At 35.9% G+C, this 24,635-nt stretch overlaps 1 protein-coding gene across 1 annotated transcript in view; it reads right to left on the bottom strand.

Moving 5' to 3' along the window:
- SV2A (synaptic vesicle glycoprotein 2A) overlaps positions 1 to 24,385 on the bottom strand; it is a 163,595-nt gene extending 139,210 nt beyond the window's left edge. The window contains exon 1 of the mRNA XM_053705415.1: positions 23,806 to 24,385. Coding sequence (XP_053561390.1) covers positions 23,806 to 24,385 — 580 coding nt within the window. The remainder of the gene's footprint in view (positions 1 to 23,805) is intronic.
- Between the last annotated feature and the right edge of the window lie 250 nt (positions 24,386 to 24,635).

Below are 24,635 nucleotides of genomic sequence, written 5' to 3'. Positions count from 1 at the left end.
GAGGAAAATCTGGAGGTGCCAAAGCTTAGTTGAATATGGTATAGTGAAATGGACTGTATGAACTGCATAATGCAGTTTTCCATGGTTTACACCTTTGCGTCTTAAAATGGGGATCGTGACTGTACTGTCCACAGAAAGACAAGAAGGTTCCCTGGTACAATGGTAGGCTAAGTTGCAATTATTAACCAAACAACAGCAGTGACGCAATTAATCATAAAAGAATAGGAGGTTGCTGTTGATCCCCACTTGTTCTTCAAATATATGTTTTTGTTTTGTTTATTTGTCAAAATGTTTTCAATTTTTCACGCAGCCTTGTTCACAAAGCACAATTAATGCAGATAAACCTGTACTTCAGAGATTGGAATATATTGCACTGCTGGCGATGTATCCCAATCAAAGTGAAGGTTACTCCTCCTGGAACGCCCGACTAACTCCCAGAGGCCTCCTACACCTATGTCATACTCTAGCTATACTCCCCCTGGAACGTCCAGCTAACTCCCTAATATTGCCTACACCTACGTCATGTGTTAGCTACACTCTCCTAAAATGCCCAGCTAGCTCCCACAGACCACCTACACTTATGTCCTGTCTTAGCTACAGTCCCGCTGGAATGCCCAGCTAACTCCCACAGAACGCCTACATCTATGTAAACGTCTGTCATCTACCTAATAAAGTATACAGAAAAAACTCTCTAATATAATGCTACATCTTGGAAGATGGACGACAGAAGATGGAAGAAGAGGACCACCGCTATGAAGATGAAGAGGTCCGCCCCAGAGGACCGCCGCCATGACAAAAGAAGAGGAGCACCGCCAGAGTCAAGTTGGTTAGTACAAACTGGGGTTTAGTGTTAGGAATTTTTGGGGGGCGGGCTTTTTTATTTTTAAGCTTAGGGTTTTTTTTCCCCATTTTTAGTTTTTGTTTTTTAGTTTAGGATTTCTTTGGAATATGGCTTTTTTTACATTAGTTTTTTTTAGAATAGGTTTTTATTTTTTTGGACAGCAAAGAAGCTGTAATTTCTTTAGGGCACTGCCCAAACAAATGCCCTTTTCAGGGCTATTGTAATAGTAACTTTTAGTGTTATTTTAGTTTTTTTTTTTTTTTTTTAAAGGGGGCCTTAGTTTTAGTATAGGCAGGGGGTATAGGGGTTAATAAGTTAGGAAGTTTATTGCGGTGGGCTATTGGCATTATAGAGGTTAATAGGTTAGGAATTTTATTGTGGTGGGCTATTGGTGGTATAGGGGTTAAATAGTGTAGGGGGTGTTAGCAGTGGGGATATTGGTGGTATAGGGGTTATGAAATGTATTGTGGTGAGCTATTTGTGTTATAGGGGTTAATAGGTTAGGAGGTTTATTATGATGGGCTATTGGTGATTTAGGGGTTAAGTTGTGTAGGGTTAGTTTGCAGTGGTACGTTGTCAGTTTAGGAGTACATAGGTATATTTATTAGGCACAGTGCTATATATTTAAAGGGGATCCTTTACATCGCCAATGTCGTTGCCAATGCTGCTTACAATATTTCGGCAGCATCGTCACCCTTTGTGATGTATAGTTAAACACCTCTCTGTGACGCTGCCTTTAAAGAATAATGTCGCCACTTTTGATCATCAGGGCCAGTATTTCTTAAGGACAAAATAAACATGACCACTACAACCAGTGAACACGCTGCACGTGTGAAGTGGGCTAGTAAAGATGTTGGTACCACTCAACAGAATTGACAGGCTGTCAATAATTGTAGGAAGAAATGGGACAGGATAGGGCATGGCAAATCAGGCTCAATAATGAGATCAGAAGAAGGAAAATGATAGTGACAGGGAAGAGAGGGGAGGTAACAGCTCTCTCATTAAGTGACGCTCACAATGAAAACAGGAACACACGGTAGTTAATGAAAAGACAGAGCTTATTTAAGACTAATAACAGAAGATCTACTACAAAAGAATACAAAAGGTGTGATATGATAATAAAGACAAGTAAAAAAGAGCATCACATCACTCATAGGGGCCCATTTATTAAGCTCTGAATGGAGCTTGTGGGCCCGTGTTTCTGGCGAGTCTTCATGTAAATGTATAGCAGCACGCTCCCGTGCTTGGAACTCTGTTATCAACTTGAAATGCGCATGCGCTACTCCTTGCGCTTTTTGCGCAACAGAAGAAGTAAATTTGCTTTCATAATCCTTTCGATTGATTGACAAACTCACCAAAGAATAGATAAAATATTGGTGGAGCATGGATACTACACGTGCTGATATCCTCGCAGATGGATCCAAGTGAATCGCAACCAGTAAAGCAAATTCACTTCTTTTGTTGCGCAAATAGCATAAGGAGTAGCGTATGTGCATTTCAAGTTATTGACAGAGTTCTAAGCACGGGAGCATGCTGCTATACATTTACATGGGGTGCATGGTGAGGCTCTGATTGGCTAGAAGAGCTGCCACTCAAATAAGCATAATAAAAAATTGTAGAGAGAAGCTGCATTCATTGAGGTAATGTAGCAGGAAGAAAACGAACATTATTTAGTGTACTGATTACTTTTGTAATAAATAAGCATATCTATATGCTAGATAGGAGAAGACCTTTCCAAATATGTGGAGCAGTTTGGGCAAACTTACCATCACTTTAACACAACGGAACCGTTTTTGCCAGCTCCTGTTACCCTACTTGACTTCAGCCATCAGTGATGACGTCACCACAGCGCCCACAGTAGATCTGGCCAGCTGCAACGCCAGACACCTGGACAGTGAGAGGAGAAGAAGTTAAGCTTCTAGTGTACCGCATGAAAAGCGGATCTCCTCTGCAGCAGAGTGTTTGGGCTTACATGCAGATGACTACAGTCCGGAGGGCACACAAACCATACCTAGTGTGGATGTATGTCAATTAAGGAAACACTCTACAATTTGTTACTAATCTTATGCACTTGGTCACTAATCTGTTTCTACTTCCCAGATGTTGTAAAGATTTATAGCAAGTACATTTTTGGTTGACAAAACATAATTTAAAAAAAAATTCAAATGGCGATAAAGCGTTGAATTTGTAAAAGTATTTTTTTTTTGCCAAACTAGCAATAATGGTGGTTTTGGAGCCCTACGATCAAATGCAAACAGGTTCACAATATGTTAATCATGTCTGTTTGCAAATTGATAAATCTTGCCCTGAAAGAGACAGTATACACCAATTTCCATATAACTGCATGTAATAGACACTACTATAAAGAAGAATATGCACAGATACTGATCTAAAAATCCAGTATAAAACCTTTTTAAAAACTTACTTAGAAGCTCCTAGTTTAGCACTGTTGATGAGGTTGAGAAAGCAGAAACAGTAGCCCCTCCCCGTTCCCCTGCATATGAGAAGACCCGTTACACAAACAGGAGCAAGCAGGACTCTGTAGACATCAGTAAACATCTGATACTTTGGGGCTTGGTTAAGAGTCTGAAAATCAGCACAATGTTATAAAAAAAAGCAAAACTATATATTGTTACAAAAACATGCCCAGATGGGATATATAAATGGATCATCTACAAAACATTTATGCAAAGAAAAATCTAGTGTACAGTCTTCCATTTAATTGCTTACCAATGTGGTATCCACCAATACTACTTTCATGTTTTGTATTAAAAAAATATGTTTACTGTCTCTTTAAGTTCAAATTAAAATGTAAAGTTAAAAAGATGCATTTACCGTGATATAAAAAGTTATAACCAGTATACATATTTTTTTTTCACAGCACATCAACCAAACAGTAGCATTTCACCAACTATCAATTTATTTGGATAATGAGCTTTAACAAGCTGCTTTGTTGGCGACATTGATAGCAAAAGGCTGTTAGTGACAAGTCCTAGTTTTTTTCCTTTCAAGCTCTAAAAAAAAAAATCACAGTAATCAGTTTTTCCATTCTTCATTTTTCAGAGCCAGAGTTGCTGCTGAATCACTAACCAAGTCATTGCCTCTGGGGTGTGGGCTTTGGTAACAAACTCAGCATCTCCTAGAGGATTCTAATTACCCAGTGAGTTAATAATCGTACTTCTAGCCAGCATCATGGCCACTTGCTGTCCTCACAGCATTCCCCTCTCATACAGATTTGCTATGTTTGCCTGTTTGTGTTGGTTCTGCTTATTACCTGCTTGGCACAGAATTTCCCAATAGATTTAGAAGGGTGATATGGAAAATATGTGTATGAAGTTTCCTTACCCTGACATTGTTTTAAAATGAAACAGATTTTTGTTGTCTTGATTTTCAAAGTCATCCATCTTATTTATACAAAATGCTCTCTTTGAGCTCTTGTTGAGGGGACATGGATTTTCTTAAATTTGTTTTATTATGGATATTACAGTAAAAGCAATTTATAAGTAACCTAACTTAAAGGGACAGTAAACTTACAGAAACATAATTTATGTAAGAACTTACCTGATAAATTCATTTCTTTCATATTAGCAAGAGTCCATGAGCTAGTGACGTATGGGATATACAATCCTACCAGGAGGGGCAAAGTTTCCCAAACCTCAAAATGCCAATAAATACACCCCTCACCACACCCACAAATCAGTTTAACGCATAGCCAAGAAGTGGGGTGATAAGACAAAAGTGCGAAAGCATAAAAAATAAGGAATTGGAATAATTGTGCTTTATACAAAAAAATCATAACCACCACAAAAAGGGTGGGCCTCATGGACTCTTGCTAATATGAAAGAAATTAATTTATCAAGTAAGTTCTTACATAAATTATGTTTTCTTTCATGTAATTAGCAAGAGTCCATGAGCTAGTGACGTATGGGATAATGAATACCCAAGATGTGGATCTTCCACGCAAGAGTCACTAGAGAGGGAGGAATAAAATAAAGACAGCCAATTCCGCTGAAAATAATCCACACTCAAAATAAAGTTTAAATCTTATAATGAAAAAAACTGAAATTATAAGCAGAAGAATCAAACTGAAACAGCTGCCTGAAGAACTTTTCTACCAAAAATTGCTTCAGAAGAAGAAAACACATCAAAATGGTAGAATTTAGTAAAAGTATGCAAAGAAGACCAAGTTGCTGCTTTGCAAATCTGATCAACCGAAGCTTCATTCCTAAACGCCCAGGAAGTAGAAACTGACCTAGTAGAATGAGCTGTAATCCTTAGAGGCGGAGTTTGACCCGACTCGACATAAGCATGATGAATTAAAGATTTCAACCAAGATGCCAAAGAAATGGCAGAGGCCTTCTGACCTTTCCTAGAACCGGAAAAGATGACAAATAGACTAGAAGTCTTTCAGAAATTCTTAGTAGCTTCAACATAATATTTCAAAGCTCTAACTACATCCAAAGAATGCAATGATCTCTCCTTAGAATTCTTAGGATTAGGACACAATGAAGGAACCACAATTTCTCTACTAATGTTGTTAGAATTCACAACCTTAGGTAAGAATTTAAAAGAAGTTCGCAACACCGCCTTATCCTGATGAAAAATCAGAAAAGGAGACTCACAAGAAAGAGCAGATAATTCAGAAACTCTTCTAGCAGAAGAGATGGCCAAAAGAAACAAAACTTTCCAAGAAAGTAATTTAATGTCCAGCGAATGCATAGGTTCAAACGAGGAGCTTGAAGAGCCCCCAGAACCGAATTCAAACTCCAACGAGGAGAAATTGACTTAATAACAGGTTTTATACGAACCAAAGCTTGTACAAAACAATGAATAACAGGAAGACTAGTAATCTTTCTGTGAAAAAGAACAGAAAGAGCAGAGATTTGTCCTTCAAGGAACTTGCAGACAAACCTTTATCCAAACCATCCTGAAGAAACTGTAAAATTCTAGGAATTCTAAAAGAATGCCAAGAAAAATGATGAGAAAAACACCAAGAAATGTAAACCTTCCAGACTCGAAAATATATCTTCCTAGATACAGATTTATGAGCCTGTAACATAGTATTAATCAGAGAGTCAGAGAAACCTCTATGACTGAGAATTAAGCGTTCAATCTCTATACCTTCAAATTTAAGGATTTGAGATCCTGATGGAAAAAAGGACCTTGTGATAGAAGGTCTGGTCTTAACGAAAGAGTCCACGGTTGGCAAGTGGCCATCCGGACAAGATCTGCATACCAAAACCTGTGAGGCCATGCTGGAGCCACCAGCAGAACAGACGAGCACCCCTTAGAATCTTGGAAATTACTCTTGGAAGAAGAACTAGAGGTGGAAAGATATAGGCAGGATGATACTTCCAAGGAAGTGACAATGCATCCACTGCCTCCGCCTGAGGATCCCTGGATCTGGACAGATACCTGGGAAGCTCCTTGTTTAGATGAGAAGCCATCAGATCTATTTCTGGAAGTCCCCACATTTGAACAATCTGAAGAAATACCTCTGGGTGAAGAGACCATTCGCCTGGATGTAACGTTTGGCAACTGAGATAATCCGCTTCCCAATTGTCTATACCTGGGATATGAACCGCAGAAATTAGACAGTAGCTGGATTCCGCCCAAACCAGAATTCGAGATACTTCTTTCATAGCCAGAGGACTGTGAGTCCCTCCTTGATGATTGACATATGCCACAGTTGTGACATTGTCCGTCTGAAAACAAATGAACGACTCTCTCTTTAGAAGAGGCCATGACTGAAGAGCTCTGAAAATTGCACGGAGTTCCAAAATATTGATTGGTAATCTCACCTCCTGAGATTCCCAAACCCCTTGAGCTGTCAGAGACCCCCAAACAGCTCCCCAACCTGTCAGACTTGCATCTGTTGAAATCTCAGTCCAGGTTGGAAGAACAAAAGAAGCCCCCTGAATTAAACGATGGTGGTCTGTCCACCACGTCAGAAAGTGTCGAACAATCGGTTTTAAAGATATTAATTGAGATATCTTTGTATAATCCCTGCACCACTGGTTCAGCATACAGAGCTGAAGAGGTCGCATGTGAAAACGAGCAAAGGGAACCGCGTCCAATGCAGCAGTCATAAGACCTAGAATTTCCATGCATAAGGCTACCGAAAGGAAAGATTGAGACTGAAGGTTTCGACAAGCTGAAACCAATTTCAGACGTCTCTTGTCCGTCAGAGACAGAGTCAAGGACACTGAATCTATCAGGAAACCTAAAAAAGGTTACCCTTGTCTGAGGAATCAACGAACTTTTTGGTAAATTGATCCTCCAACCATATTCTAGAAGAAACAACACTCATAAAATACTGGAAAGGTTCTTTCTAGTGAAAATGATCAAAGGGAATTGAATCCAATGCCGAGGCCATAAGACCTAAAACTTCTATGCATATATAGCAACTGAAGGAAATAATAGAGACTAAAGGTACCGACAGACGGAACCCAATAGAATTATCCCTTGTCTGATAGAGACAAAGACAGTGACACAAACTTTCTGGAAACCTAAAAAAGTTGACCCTTGTGTGAGGAAAAAAAGATCCTCTAACTATGTCCTGAAGAGCAAGTGAATCATATGAGATTCCGCATCCTCAGAAAATAATCTGAATGAAAACAGAAAAATGAAAATATGCATTTATTGTATCTAATGAAAACAAATAATCCTATCAATGACCATAAAAAGGCAAAAAAGTTTGAATAAAACTCCAAACCCGGTTCCTAAAAAAGGAACTGGAAGAAATACCCCAGAAGATTCCAGGTCTGAGCAGCGCTTGAACCCCATGAGTGCCTAGCCATGCTTCAACAGTACCCAAAATATATAGGACAGAAACACACTTAAAGGGACACTGTACCCAAATTTTTTCTTTTATGATTCAGATAGAGCATGCAATTTTAAGCAACTTTCTAATTTACTTCTATTATCAATTTTTCTTCGTTCTCTTGATATCTTTATTTGAAAAAGAAGGCATCTAAGCGGAGGAGCCAGCAAATTTGTGGTTCAGAACCATGGACAGCAATTGTTTATTGGTGCTGCCCAATCAGCAAGGACAACACAGGTTGTTCACCAAAAATTGGCCGGCATCTAAACTTAAATTCTTGCTTTTCAAATAAACATACCAAGAGAATGAAGAAAATTTGATAATAGGAGTACATTAGAAAGTTGCTTCAAATTGCATGCTCTATCTGAATCACACAAAACATTTTTTGGGTACAGTGTCCCTTTAAAGAAAGTGTTAGCCTTACTGGAATAAAATCAAAGAAAATTTGGACAAAATAGAACCAAATAAATTTCAAAGAAGTCTTAACCTGCCCCTTACCAGCCAAGCTGAAATACGGCACGTACATCGCAATATTAGGGAGCTGATTTCGAACCCCAATTACAAACATGTTACTTGGGAAAGAACTCAGGAATTCATTCCTTAATAAGAACAACTAAACTAGTATAAGCTTAAAGTTTTAGTCTTAGAACTCAATCTTGAAGCCCAGAGTAACAGTTAAGAATTGAATCCAATTATAAAACAAATAATTGATTATCTTAGAACAAAATTCTTCTAGCTAAAATAGCTAAAGACATAGATTAACCCTCATTTACGAAAATATTCAATAAAATGAAGGCACAAATGAAATTATTAGCATGATAGTCCAGTTTAAAGGACCAGTCAATACAGTGGACTTGCATAATCAATAAATGCAAAACAACAAGACAAATGCAACAGCACCTAGTCTAGTAAATGTTGTCCTTTAACAATGCTAAAATAAATCATAATCTGATACTTGATCCTAAAGTAAACAGAAAAAATGAAGCAATTGCAATATCCAAATAAATCACAGGACCAAGAAAAGTACCTAAAACTAAATAATTTTCCATAAATAAGATACAACTATCTAAAGGAAAATAAATACTATTTTGCTATAGAAACAATAGCATAATTAGTAGAAGTAGAGATAGCCCCAATAAATTGGAGAACCCTCCAAATTGAATTTAACTGCTGGCAAAGAATATAGTTTAAAACCTTTAAAAAAGGAATAAAAGAAAATTCTCAGCCTATTCCATTCCCTAGAATGGGGAATTGGAAAGAAAACCTCTGAAAACACAGAAGAAATAAATAGGCAGAAATAGTGTCAGCTAGTCTTAAAGAACTAGTTACCTTAATATCCAAAATAATCAACACCTCTTCAACAAAGAACAAATGTACTTTAATGATAGAAAAATAATAAAAAAGTAGATTTGTTAGTGTCAATATCTGATGAAGAAAATTTCTGAAAGAGAAAAAACATCATCAGAGAAGGATAAAACAGTATGTTGTTGGTAATTTGAAACTTCAATAAAAAAAAAAAAAAGAAGTGAAAAAGACCTAAAAATTTTATTAGAAGGCACGAAGTCAGACAAAGCCTTTAAAATAGAATCAGAAAATATTTCTTATAAATCTTCTAAATATTTCTTGTACATAAAATGTAAGAATGGAAATATATAAAGCATAAACACTAATGGATTCTGCATGTAAAAGTATATCATAATACCTTATTACAAACCTTAGCTAAAGATAAACATTTATAACATTTAAAATAAATGAACTTAGCTTTGGTAGAACTGAAACTCAGTTAAGCGTTTTTCCAGAAGTGGCTTCTGATTCAGGGACAATCTGAGACATCTTGCAATATGTAATAGAAAAAACAACATATAAAGCAAAAAAGATCAAATTCCTTAAATGACAGTTTCAGGAATGGGAAAAAAATGACAATGAGCAAGCTTCTAGCAACCAGAAGCAATAAATAATGAGACTTAAATATTGTGGAGACAACAATGACGCTCAAATTTTTTAGCGCCAAAAAAGCCGCCCACATTATTTGGCGCCTAAATGATTTTGGCGCCAAAAATGGCGCTACATCCGGTAACGCCGACATTTTTTGGCGCAAAAACGTCAAAAAAATTACGCAACTTCCGGCGACACGTATGATGCCGGAAATGAGAAAAAAAAATTTGCGCCAAGAAAGTCCGCGCCAAGAATGACGCAATAAAATGAAGCATTTTCAGCCCCCGCGAGCCTAACAGCCCACAGGAAAAAAGTCAAATTTTAAGGTAAGAAAAAAATTATTTATTCATATGCTTTAATCCCAAATATGAAACTGACTGTCTGAAATAAGGAACGTTGAACATCCTGAATCAAGGCAAATAAATGTTTAAACACATATATTTAGAACTTTATATAAAAGTGCCCAACCATAGCTTAGAGTGTCACAGAAAATAAGACTTACTTACCCCAGGACACTCATCTACATGTAGTAGAAAGCCAAACCAGTACTGAAACGAGAATCAGTAGAGGTAATGGTATATATAAGAGTATATCGTCGATCTGAAAAGGGAGGTAAGAGATGAATCTCTACGACCGATAACAGAGAACCTATGAAATAGACCCCGTAGAAGGAGATCATTGAATTCAAATAGGCAATACTCTCTTCACATCCCTCTGACATTCACTGCACGCTGAGAGGAAAACCGGGCTCCAACCTGCTGCGGAGCGCATATCAACGAAGAATCTAGCACAAACTTACTTCACCACCTCCACAGGAGGCAAAGTTTGTAAAACTGATTTGTGGGTGTGGTGAGGGGTGTATTTATAGGAATTTTGAGGTTTGGGAAACTTTGCCCCTCCTGGTAGGAATGTATATCCCATACGTCGCTAGCTCATGGACTCTTGCTAATTACATGAAAGAAATAATCTTATATAATCATGCATCAGCGCTGCGGAATCTGTTGGCGCTCTACAAATACCTGATAATAATAATAATAACAATAATGCAGCATTATATAACATTATCTTAGCAGTAACTTCATAAATTACAAGCATTGCCAGTTTTTTTTAGTCTAAAGTTGGACTCCGCTCCAGGCTGTACTGAACAAGTCTTGGATTTCCAAAAACGCTATTCGCAGGAGTGCTGGTTAGTCACAGCAAACCCATCGCACTATTGGATTGAATGTAGTTCACTCCCACTCTGGTCTTGTAGCGAGAGCGAGCTACATTCAGTCCAATGGCATACCCCCCAACTGTCCCGATTTTGGCGGGACAGTCCCGATTTTAGGGGTCTGTTCGCTGTCCCGGGTTGCTAGCCATCTGTCCCGCATTGCCCCATGCATTTGAAAAATATATATATATATTTTTTTTAATTCTATTGGGCACATACTCAGAAGCAGCTGGATTTTCTCTCCCAGGGTTATATACCTGTTAGATTCCTTGTGGAAAAGTAATGGTGTGTGGGTTAAGCAGGAGTAAGAAGGCTGTATACCCTCTAACCTCAGGTAATGGTGACCTCTAACCCCTGGTAATGATGACGTCTAACCCCTGGTGATAATACTAGCATGCCTTCAGTTTTATACGATGAGCAGTGCTAACACCAGGGTAGCGAACAGTGGCAGCCTCAGACTGCCAGCTAATGTGCTTGCCAGCCCCAGGACTCCATACAATGAGTTATAGATACCCATATATGATGTAGTGTGTGTGTCTATCTGTATCTATAAGTGTGTGTGCGTGTATCTGCATGTATTAGTGTAAGCTGTGTAGTGTGTGTGTGTGTATCTGTATGTATAAGTGTAAGCTGTGTAGTGTGTGTGTGTATCTGTATGTATAAGTGTGTGTGTGTATCTGTATGTATAAGTGTATGCTATGTAGTGTGTGTGTCTGCATGTATAAGTGTATACAATGTAGTGCGTGTGTATCTGCATGTATAAGTGTATACTATGTATTGTGTGTGTATCTGCATGTATAAGTGTATACTATGTAGTGTGTGTGTATCTGCATGTATAAGTGTATACTATGTAGTGTGTGTGCATCTGCATGTATAAGTGTATACTATGTAGTGTGTGTGCATCTGCATGTGTAAGTGTATACTATGTAGTGTGTGTGTGTATCTGCATGTATAAGTGTGAGCTATGCAGTGTGTGTGTGTGTGTATCTCCATGTATAAGTGTATGCTATGTAGTGTGTGTGTATCTGTATGTGTACGTGTATGCTATGTAGTGTGTGTGTGTATGTGCATGTATAAGTGTATGCTATGTAGTGTGTGTGTGTCTGTATGTATAAGTGTATACAATGTAGTGTGTGTGTGTATCTGCATGTGTAAGTGTATGCTATGTAGTGTGTGTGTGTATCTGCATGTGTAAGTGTATGCTATGTATTGTGTTACTGTGCATTTTTGCTAACTTTAAAGGCCAGAATCTAGAATATTAATGAGGAATGGAGAGAGCAGTTTTAAAGAATCTTATTTAGCACTGTCTCTGCAAGGGTTAATTAAATACAGAGCTCAGATAGCTATACCAGTGGTTTGAGCTTGTGTTTGATTTGCTGCCTAAGAGTATTAAAAGATATGACTTTATTTAGAATTTTATTTATATTACTTTGGTCTTATGATTTTTTTATGTCCCGCCCCTGCTCCTTCCCACCACATTTAAAATTTTCACCACGGGGGGGGGGGGGGGTCCCTCTTTTGAATTTTGAAATGTTGGGAGGTATGCAATGGCACGATCGGGCGTTTACTGTCCCTTTAATGGTATCCATTAGCTCGTCATAATGCTGTAGCACTCTTTCAACAATAATATAATTCTGTGGATGCATGAACTGAACATTTCTTCCATTTTCAATAGTGACAAAATCCATAAAAATATGTTCTGTAAAAGGGTGCAAAAATACGATAGAAATAAAAGCAAAAAAATAAATAAAATGCTGTATTTTTGTAAGCAAGATTTACACATAACTAGAGATTTAGCTTTTTTCAAATGATGAATTAAGAATATATTCTAATTCTACAAGAGAAATGTATCATTACTTGGCCTGATCTCGCCTTCAGAAAAGCGCAAGACAACACTAAATTTTTTTGAGAAATTTGGGCACACAGATGCGTTTCTACAAAAGCACTCTGAGGGGAACACATAGGATAATATAAAGGAGAATTCTGATAGCGCTTGATAAATCTTGCCTGGCCTTCTAAACGTCACAAAAAGATTCCTACACTTTACTAATTTATCACATAGGACACAACTAAAAACAAGCCTTTGAGATATTTGTTTTAAGGATTATTAGAAGTGCAAAATAAATATATATATATATATATATATATATATATATATAAACATCTGGTACTTACTTTATACTGTTCTATCTACAGTTGTTTTTTGTATACATATATATATATTTACTAATTTAATTTCTTTTTGAGCACTTCTGATGACACACAAATAAAATACCTTGGCATATACTGGAATGAAGCAGCAGGGTATTGCATTTTATAGATATTGACCTACTTTTTATATGCCAGCAAATACAGTCATTATAATCAGCACATTTTCACTGTTCCACGTCCACTCGATTTGCAAAGGTTGCTTTGGTTTGCTAGTCACTTAGATTAGTGTGTGGGTGTGCGGATGGGTTCATTCTTGCCTGCAGCCGGCAGGAACTTTCCGAGCTGTTGAACGCACTCCCAGCTAAGCTGCCTTTTGAGCTTGCTAACTGGAAAGAGGACACAAAATGAGTTGTGACTGACTTTTGCCAGCATGCTGTGCTTTCTATTCTCAGTCTATTTGCTGTGGCTGATCTATCTGAAGGGCTCTGACTTACATTTTTAATTCCATACCGATAAGGCAGCAGGGTGACAGAAGAACATTTTTTTTTGTATTTGTCTAAATTAGTCGTATGCAGCGTTTCCAGATGACGCTTTTTGTTTTGTTTTTTGGTATTTGCCCTATGAGCAAATTCTAGCAATTAAACAAAACAGCACTAAATATCTATTTTGTACATTTAAAGGGACATAAAACAACTTGTAATTACAAAACCTTTCTGTAGTATTGCAATATTTTAACATACCAGCAAAGTGAGAAATAATTTAGAATACATTAACATCTTGTTTTATGCACTTGTTTTTAAAGAATAAGCTTCCACAACACTTCTTATTTGGAGCAGCTAATCGGGATTTGCCAATGGATAAGACAAGACTAGCCACTGTCAATTTGTTAGTAACATTTGCATTATTTTGCAATAACTTATCTTATCACTTTTGCTGGGGCCAATTTAGCAGTTTTAGGCTTGTAAAATCTGTGCATTTTCGGTGTTTAGATTTGTAAAACCCACAATTTTCATAATTAAGTTAAAGAAAATGGGACAACATAAATAATGAGTATTTTGCAGGGTTTTTGTTTTTTTTTTGCATAATGAAACATTTTATATTGCAATCTCAAAGTTTATCATGTCCTTTTTTCCACCCACCACCTCTCATCACTATTTGCATAACAGGAATATTTTCCAGTCTGTTAAACAAAACATATTCTAATAGGAACAAAATAATCTTCCACTTTATTCACAACACCCAATCCTTACAGCTGACTACAAATAGCCAACACCGCCATCCATAAACCCACAAACCTAAAACTAACTCCTTTGTGCCTGATACAGAAAATGAGATATTCTATATTTTTCCCATCCAATTACCTTACCGCCTGAGCCTCCTCTATGCATCTACTATCCCGCAATACTGTCACACCATTCCTTGCACATAGCCAAGAAGAAAAAACTGCTGCAGACAAGAAACTCCTTGCACCTACCTTCCATCTCTACGTACAAACAAGAACATTCACCTTGAATATGTATAAATCATATTTACCCTTAGTTGATCCAGCCTCCCTCATCCTAATCTCTCTACTTTCTTCCCTCAGTATGTTTAAAACTGTCAAACACCCACTCCAGATCCAAACTTTTGGGTAGATTTATCATAGTACGAGCAGCGTATCATGTCCGCTGCACATCAATAAATGCCGACAGCATACGCTGTCGGCATTTATCATTGCGTAGCAAATGTTAGAATGAAGGAGCGCCTCAGAGTGAGGCTTAAGTATACTTTAGAGAATAAATTAATGGAAAATGTAAGTATACGAAAAGCAAATCTAGTACAGATGAACTAAATGCAGTATGGTTAAACTGCAATAGCTTAAGCTGCGATTATATAGCAATTAGATAAAGCATTGCAACAATAGTTGCAACAAGTTGCTATAATAAACACGTTAAATTGGATACTAGGAAATGCATCAATAAGATCAAGGTGATAAAATTGACTAAAAAATAAATAAATGAGGATAGCAATTTTAGCAAACAGCACTAATAGTGGCTGTGCATATTTTAGTAGTGAGGTTGTGTTATTTCCCTGTGTGTTCGTATAGGTTTGAGAGGATGCTAATTACATGTAAAAATCTGATATTTAATAAATTAACACTGGCTTAAGCATACCTTATAAACGGATAAAACATTTACAAATAATACAGGCACGGATAGAGTCGTGCAATGGAAAAGATTGGCCAATCTGAAAAATTAAAATAAAAAAGGAGGCAGAAACACGAGAACCAATAAAAGTCAGGAGTCCCAAAAAAAAGGGGATATAGTGGAGCTGAATAGTGTCCCAAAACAAGTTCTTAAGTGCGGAGTGAGTAAGGTATCCCAAACTTAAAATCCGAGTGGGGTGTCCCCAGTATAGGGAGGTGGTCGGATCCAAAGTATATCACGGACAAAGATAAATTAAGCAGTCCGTTGGATAGATTGAGTGTGGTCCAAATGTTGAGATCCAAAGAAAAAAATAGTGGTAGAACCTGTGAAAAAAAGGACAAAAAATACTGCACGGAGCAATCACAGTAAGGAAGCAAAAATTAGAAATGTGCTCACCGTATTAAAACAGAAACTCTGGCTGGTATATCATTCACAACGGATGTCTACACGTTTCAGCCTACAACAAGGCCTTTGTCAAGACTATTTATCATTTCCACTTTAAATAAATAACAGTAAAATAAATCTATCCTACTAAAGTTTTATACAGTCATATTTAATTAAAAGAATATAATAGTCAAAATCAAAATGTGAGTTATTTACTTATCACTGTTTCATGGTCATATGTAAATATGCTGCAGAAACAATATAACCACATTTAAACCTTGAGCTGGCGTTTGTTGTGTATCTTGTTAGCAATTAGTTAGTTTGTCTCATACAAACACAACAGGAGGCACTAAGCATATTTGCAAATTCCCCTGAAACAATAACTTTTATTAGAAGTATTTTTGCTAACACAAGTATAAAGTATAAAAATCCTTCTATTAAAAACTGAGTTATGCACTTTTCAATGTTGACTATTATGTCCCTTTAACTCTTGATTGCCTGAAAGAATCCTGCTTACATTTTGATAGGTGAGCTCAGAGTACAAGCTCTAGAATACGATGTAAATCATTAAACTCCAGTCAGTAGATTTGGAGATAATAAAAATCCGGCCTATGGATTTTTATTGGGAATGTTAAGTAGAACCTTTCAGCATGAGTTTTGGTTTGTTTTTCTTTACTTTTGGTAGTCAGAATACTATGGCATTGGGCATCAGTACTAATGTACCAAAAACAGAACTACACTATAAATTTTCATCCCTAAACCACCCTACTGCAAGACTAAGGGGTAGATTTACCAATGTCTGTCTGACATGATACGCTGTACAGGGAACAAGGGCCATTTGGCCCTTGTTAAATCGACCCCTTAGTATATGAATGGATTTTCCAATCAGGTGTATAATGCTGGTCGATGCTTTGACCCATCAGTGCAGTAAACCCCCTCCCTGCAAAATTCATACGTTTAGTAAATTTTGTTTTTGTTCTGGATGACTGAGATGACTTCAACAAAATAGATACTAATTCTTCATTCTGAAACCTCGTGATTACAATGCTCACATAGAATTCTATTTCCGGCATGTAAACCATAACTTGCATGTTTTTCCCTTCTTTTTTGGCTTTTTTTCCCTTACTTTTTTTGTCTCTTGTTTTTAAATTACTTACTATAATATCTAATTTACATGACTCCCACTGGACATCAACACCACCAATTTTATTTCAGATTCAGATTGATCACTATTTCTCCCCCCCCCCCCCCCCCCGCCTATGGTCTTCTTGTGCATTTGAAAAAAAGGCGTATATAAATGCATTATGTTGCAATTCCCAGAATACTCTTTGATTGATACAATTTCTACAGAAACATAAATTAATGTTCCTGTAAGCCTAAGCTTGCACTTATAATTAATTGCTTGCGCACCAAGGTCAAAACATATATTTACTCATTATTATAATGTTTCCAATTACTATTACATACAGCAAATGTGTCAAACCTTATATTGTTTCCTTACTTCATTCTACTTCCCTTAATTGTAGTTACTAGCTTCTTAAAGTGACACAAACCCCAATATTTTTCTTTCATGATTTAGAAAGAGCATGATATTTCAAACAACTTTCCAATTTACTTCTATTATCTACTTTGCTTAATTCTATTGATATCCTTTGTTGAAATGCATATCTAGATAGGCTCAGTAGCTGTTGGTTGGTGGCTGCACATAGATGCCTTCCATGTGCATTGCTATTTCTTCAACAAAGGATATATGAAGAATTAAGCAAATTAAATAATAGAAGTAAATTGGAATGTTGTTTAGAATTGTATACTCTATCTGAATTATGAAAGAAAAATGTTGGGTTTCGTGTCCCTTTAAAAAACCTAAACCTTCTATATTTTCTTATTTACCTTTTTATTTTTTTAACCATTATCTGTCTTTAAAATCAGCCCCTCTCATTTGTCTTTATCCTCCCTCCATTTGCATGAAAATGGAATATTTGGGTGTAGAAATTGTAAATTGTACCTTGTTTTTATACTTTTAGCAAAATACACCCTAACAAGTCACTCAGTTGTGCGTTGTGTCGGAAACTCACTCTCTGTCTAAAGCAATCATATTACTCCATCAACTGTTGGAACCATAAGCTTCAAGAAAACATTTCTGCTCCTTCATTCCCAATGATTATTACAGCCAAGCGTTTCATTATTTATCAGTTGAGTATTGCTGAAGCAGGTAAAGAATTCACAAGTTGGTCTATGTCTGAGCTTTTGGACAGGCAGATTTTTCAGGGTTTCCCAGTTGAATCTTAACAGCAAAAAATCAATAAATACGACTGCTTGTAATGGAGATTCCTGGTTGAAATCCCAGACAGATCAATTTATCTTTCTTTTTTCAGAGCTTAGCTTGCAGATTTCAGTGGTACAGATTTGAAGGTCACTTGAAAGTTAGACATCATAAATATTAGAAAGGACTCCAATACGTGATTAACAAGAATTCTGCATATCTGGACCACGAAATCTACCTGACATGGGGCTAGATTACAAGTGTAGCGGTAATTATCGCTCACACTCACGTGCTAACTCCGCTAGAAGTAAGTTTTTTTGCGCCCTTAGGATGCCACATCAATTACAAATTGAAAGTAATATGTTATATATATATATATATATATATATATATATATATATATATATATATATATATGATTTTTGTTTGGTAAAATATATATCTACACCTATATATATATATTTATATATATATATATATTATATATAGGTATAGATATACTGTATATAGATATATAATATATATAGGAATATCTATTTAAAAATACAAAAAATATGTGAAAAACATTAGAATGTGAAATATTTACAGTACATACACAGTTAAACACTTTATGAAAAATGAATATTGCATAAAAATGATTTTACATGTTTTCAGCTACTTAACTGCAAAGGGCTCCAATGCAAAAAATAAATAAATAAATAAATAAATAAATAATAATATAAATGATTAAAAATGAATATACATACTGTAAAATATGTAGATATACTATATGGATTATTTAGAATATGTTATGGTGTGTTTATTCATTTTTAATCATTTATATTAAATTATTTAATATTTTATATGTAATATTTAAATAACGTGCCTTAAGAATACCAAGTTATCATGTGCATGTAACCCGACCACGGAAAGATCTAAATTGAGAAAAGAAATGCACAAAACGCATATTTTACATTCCTATGTTCTTCACATAGAAAATATTGTACTTTTTATTATTAAATATATATTTCTATATATCTGATACTGTTCATGTAAAATACATATATATACCTATATATCTATAGGAATGAATATTCAAATATAAGTATATACACACACATATATAGAAATATGTATTTAAGAATGAAAAGGACATTATCCTGTAAATGAAGAACACTGGATTGTTAAATATGTACAGTAAAAATACAGTAAAACACATAAACACATATGTACACACATCTTTTCATATATACATATATATATATATATATATATATATATATATATATATATATATATATATATATATATATATATATATATATATATATATATCTAGACATGTGAATGTATGTATATCTATGTTAAAGTCCTTTGCAGCCTTTTTTTTCCTAACACCTCAGACCTCATATCTTGAAGTCTTTATAACTTTTTTATGCAACATCTTCTTTAATATTTTTATCAGTGTTATTATGAGTTTAACTGTATTTTTAAATTTATTTTTAAAGTTTTTTGTGACACTTTTTATTCGAGCTTAACGGTTAATCAGACCTCTGAAGTTGCGATAACCTAACGCGCGTTAAATTAACAATTGTGCTTGAGCGAACGAGTTTACTTTCAACTTCCAATCCTCGCAAACACCCATGATAGACCCGATATCGCTTGCATGCAAAATTTAGCATGCCACTCGTAATCTGGCCATTAATTGGTTAATTACCTACATTTCACTTTCCCCAGAGAAAGTGGCAGCTAAATAAAAATTAAATGAAGGATCAGCTGCAAAGCAATTTCTATTTCAAGAAGCATCTGAAAAATTGTATTGAATGTCTGGTAACACATTTATTTCAAGGTTTATACCTGGGGTTTCAACATTAGCCTTTGACATAAGATAACAGACTGAGGCAATATGTTAATGGAAAACATATTTGTGGCAAATACATATTGATAGTACCTAGAGAAGTATTATAGGTTTGTCCCTAAGTAACATGAGATTGGACATTGAGTTAGTGCCCAGAATCAAACTAATATATTTTTTGTACAGTTCTTATTAATAGATCACCAAGATGTTCTAACGAGAACATGTAATATATTTGTAATGTAAGTGGTAGAACATAGGCCATATTATGTTAGCTGATGATTGGTGTCTACTGCACTTGTGTAAAGATATATCTGATATGTTTCCATAGCGATGACTTTGAGACTACCAAGAAGCAACTTTGGATAAATGAGACCATAAAATTGTATTCACTTGATAAACATAATTTTTTAAGCCATCTGTGGGTAACTTGTGTTGAACTTCTAAACCAGTGCTTTCCAAACTGTGTGCCGTGACACATTAATGTGTCGACGCCAATGTATAGGTGTTTCCCAGCTTCAGCACTAACTTTTTTAAAACTAAACTATTCCCATTGGTGGCTTTGGTGGAACATTGGATCGTGACTGCTCGTGTAGTCTCCTCAATCGGCTCCTGACTGCACGTGTAGTCAGTGAGTGGGACAGCAATGTGTTTGCAGTGCGGGCAGCAGTCAGTCAGACTCACAGAGCTCTGAGGGCGGCAGCTTAAACGCTGAGCTGAAGTCAGAAGTCAAAGTGTTTTTGTTTTTTTTGCAGACTCCCCAGCAGTCCACCTTTCCAAGGTTTAAGCACAACAGGCCTAAGATTGTGAGAGGCATTTTTACTCTATGTATGTTAATAATTATGTGGGAGCAGTGGGAGCTGCTTCCTAAAAAGGCTTGAAATTGAATTTAAAATTCTAAGAAAGCTTCTCAGAGTCAGACGGAACAATCTTAAAGAGTTCTGTTGTCAATTCCATTTCCATTCCTTTGTCTTATGATTATCCTTTACTTTAGAGAACAGTACACAATGTTTAAATCTATTGGTATGGTATTATTGTATAATCACATAGACCTTATTAAGTAACTGTCGCCCTTCAATGTTCTTCCTATCACAAATTCTTTGTAATCTAGTGAAGGGATTCATTCAATGGTTCTTCTGGCTTTTGGCATTTTGGGGAGATTTGTTTGCTTGCACCCCTTGGGGAGAGGGAAATATGGGCAGCCACAGTACAGAACATGAGAAAAAATTGTTTAATTGTTCCTTTGAATAATGTGGTGCATTTCCCCTGATCTGGCACTGACTGGAGTGGAAGGAGACATTGCTTCTTCTTTAACACATACAACTGACATAAGTAAGAAGCTGACGTCTATAAATCACAATAACTGCTGCTAAGACTACATAATACTTAAAGGGACACTAAACCCAAATTTATTTTTTTCGTGATTCAGATAGAGCATGCAATTTTATGCAACTTTCTAACTTACTCCTATTATCAATTTTTCTTCGTTCTCTTGCTATCTTTATTTAAAAAAGAAGGCATCTAAGCTAAGGAGCCAGACAATTTTTGGTTCAGACACTGGACAGCACTTGTTTATTGGTGGGTGAATTTATCCGCCAATCAGCAAGAACAACCCCGGTTGTTCACCAAAAATGGGCCAGCATCTAAACTTACATGCTTTCTTATCAAACAAAGATATCAAGAGAATAAAGAAATTTGATAATAGGAGCAAATTAGAAAGTGGCTTAAAATTGTATGCTCTATCTGAATCACAAAAGAAAAAAATTGGGTTCAGTATCCCTTTAACTTTCATACACACTGCCACTAGCAATAGTTATACAGGAAACATAGCTTGTGTCTAACAGGGAATGCCACATTTAACAGTTTAAGGCAGTTCAAGCTTATTTGAAGATGATGGTTTATTTAAAGTTGTGTTCCATTTTAAAGGGACATGAACCCCAATATTTTTCTTTCATGATTCAGATAGAATATATCATTTTAAAGCAACTTTCCAATTTAATTATGTTATTAACTTTGCTTCATTCTTTTTGGCATCATTTGTTGAAGGCAGTAATGCACTACTGGGAGCAAGCTGAACATACTGGGTGAGCCAATGACAAAAGGCATGTATGTGCAGCTACAAGTCAGCATCTAGCTCCCAGTAGTGCACTGCTGCTCTTGATATATGGGTAGGAAGTATAAGCTTAAAAATGCTTGATGATGAAATATCTAATATTCCACCAAATATTCAGAAATTGTGTTCATCCCATCAACCTCATACATCCCATTAAAATGGTAAGTAGTTATTGGTGGTATTAAACATTTTTTTAATTCTTGCACTTACATACTGTTACGTGTAAATACATTTTGTTATTATTTAATTTATGTATGTGTCCATATCTCTTAAAACAAGTTAGTTTAACCTCCTGTTTGCTAGTACAACTGAATTACTGTGTCGCGAAATTATGTAGACCTAAAAATGTGTCACCAACATGAAAAGTTTGGAAAGCTCTACTCTAAACAATATGACTAACTGCAGCTGACTGCCTTGAAAACTCCTCTCTCTGACTTACATTTATGTGTAACATTTCTGCTCATCCATAAAAAAATGGCGCTTGAGAGGTGATATGATTACTTTATACAAATGTATTCAAGGCCCCTATACAGATATGGCAGAAGCACTGTTTATTCCAAGGCAATTGTTTGTGACAAGAAATGATAGTCTAAGGCTAGTAGAAATGAGATTTAATCTCCAGCAATGTAAATAGTTTTTTTTCGGAGAGCTATCAAATTGTGAAACTCATTCCCTAAGGAGGTTGTGACTAGGGATGGGCAAATGTTTTGCGACATTCGAAAATTGAAATTAATTTTAACACATTTAGTTTGTTCGTTTGTCTCGAATTTCGATTGTTTGCACAACATTCTAACATTCATTTTATGTAATAGTATTTCTAAGACTTTCTTTAAATGTAATATTCAATTTGAATTTTTCTAATAATTCGATTCGAATTATATAGAATATTTGAATTTGAAAAATGTAAATCTATATATTTGTAATAGTATTTCTAATGCTCTCTTTAAATGAAATATTCAAATTATGCAATATTCAAATTTGAAAAATTAGAATCTATATATTTATAATAGTATTTATAATGTTGTCTTTAAATGTAATATTGTAATTATGTAATATTCGAAATATAAAAATTAGAATTTATATATTTGTACCTATTATGTATCAATTTACTAAATTCCCTACCACATGAACTATTGAACTTCTGAATAGTATTTGTTAAATCAAATGTTACATTTGAAATTTCGAATGTGAATATTCGATTTCATTATGAACATTCAAAACTAAAGTAACATTTGATTACCGAATTTTAATGGATTTCATTCGTATCAACATTCGATTGTCCAAAACGAATGTCCACAGGACTTTTCGTTCTACCAAACGAATTACACTTTCAGCACATTCACCCATCCTTAGTTGTGCCAATACCTTAGATACATTTAAAAATGTCTTAATTCCAATTTTGTCTAAAAACAGAATTCATGCCATGGCCTCTATTTATCAAGGTCTGGTGGACCTGATCCGACAGTGCGGATCAAGTCCGCCAGACCTCGCTGAATACGGCGAGCAATACGCTTGCCGTATTCTGCATTGCACCAGCAGCTCACAAGAGCTGCTGGTGCAACGCCGCCCCTTGCAGACTCGCGGCCAATGGGCCGCCAGAAGGGGGGTGTCAATCAACCCGATCGTACTCGATCGGGTTGATTTCCAGCGATGTCTATCCGCCTGCTCAGAGCAGGCGGACAGGTTATGGAGCAGCGGTCTTTTAATGAATGCTTGTGTTAAATTTTTAGTTTTTCTAATTATATTACTGTAAGTTCATTTGACAGCTTCTTTATTGTAAATCAGGTAGGGTCTGTATTGGTTAAACTCAATGGACTTTTGTCTTCTTTCAACATCTGCTAGGTTACATATAAACAAAACATCAGGTAACTGAGCATAAAGGCAGTTGTGTCACAATATGAGAGGCAACCAGAAAAAAAGTTATATATGTCTTTAACTTTTTTTTTTTAAACAGATTTTTTTTTTTGTTAGATAACAAATATTTTGAAGTGCATACCAAACCAATATCTAAAATTAAAAAAAAAAAAAATCTATCAGGTGATACAATATTCAGCAAGGGACTTACCTAACATGCCTTTGTTAGAATCAGACAAGCACATGTCCTTCTCAGCACTGGGTAGTACAAAACCCACAACAAAAATTTCAACTCCATCAGCCATAAGAGCAAGTCCAAGAACAAAATAGAGTGTCCACTGGAAACGGCCATGACCACATTCTTGAAGAATTATCTCATACTGTTGGGCCAGCTCCTCTTTGTCCTTCTTTCTTTGCGCTGCAATGTCTTCAAAATCCTTGATCTCTGTAACAACTTGTCTATTGTCTGTAAGGTGGTCTCCTTTCATGGAGTCAGCGCGAGGAATGCCTTGATATTCCCCTTCGTAGATCTCATCATCCTCATCATGGCCTTCTGTGGCATCACTGGAAGCTCCTTCCTCATCAACTGTGTCACCCCGGTAATAGCCATCTGGTGGCTGATAGTCATCGTCATCATCTTCTTCAAAGCGTGTGTAGGATCTTTTTGTGTATTCATCCTGCACCTTGTCTACACCCTTCCCAACCTTCTTGGTTGCATGTCTTTTAACTTCTTTAGCAATGTCTTTAGCTCCTTGAATAAAGGCAGTCCGATCTCTGAAAGCTTCATCCATGGTGTTTTATTAATGTATATGGAGCTGTAAGAAATGCAGACTTGATCCTCTAAGAGTTATTGTTCTAAAACTTAGATTTAATACTTTACTGCTCGCACAGTAAGCAGCTATTGTTTCCGTACTATTGTATGTGAACAGCTCTTATCTGTTAATGTTAGTAGAACCATATCCTGCGTAAATAAGGAAATCTTCAGAAGTCAAGACAGATTTGAAGTTGCTAAAATCTCATGCTTTTAAGAAAAGGTAGGTT

Source organism: Bombina bombina, chromosome 1 (assembly GCF_027579735.1).
Source record: "Bombina bombina isolate aBomBom1 chromosome 1, aBomBom1.pri, whole genome shotgun sequence".
Taxonomy (NCBI): domain Eukaryota; kingdom Metazoa; phylum Chordata; class Amphibia; order Anura; family Bombinatoridae; genus Bombina; species Bombina bombina.
The sequence above is the reverse complement of the archived record's forward strand: the minus strand, read 5'-3'. Positions and strand labels throughout refer to the sequence as shown.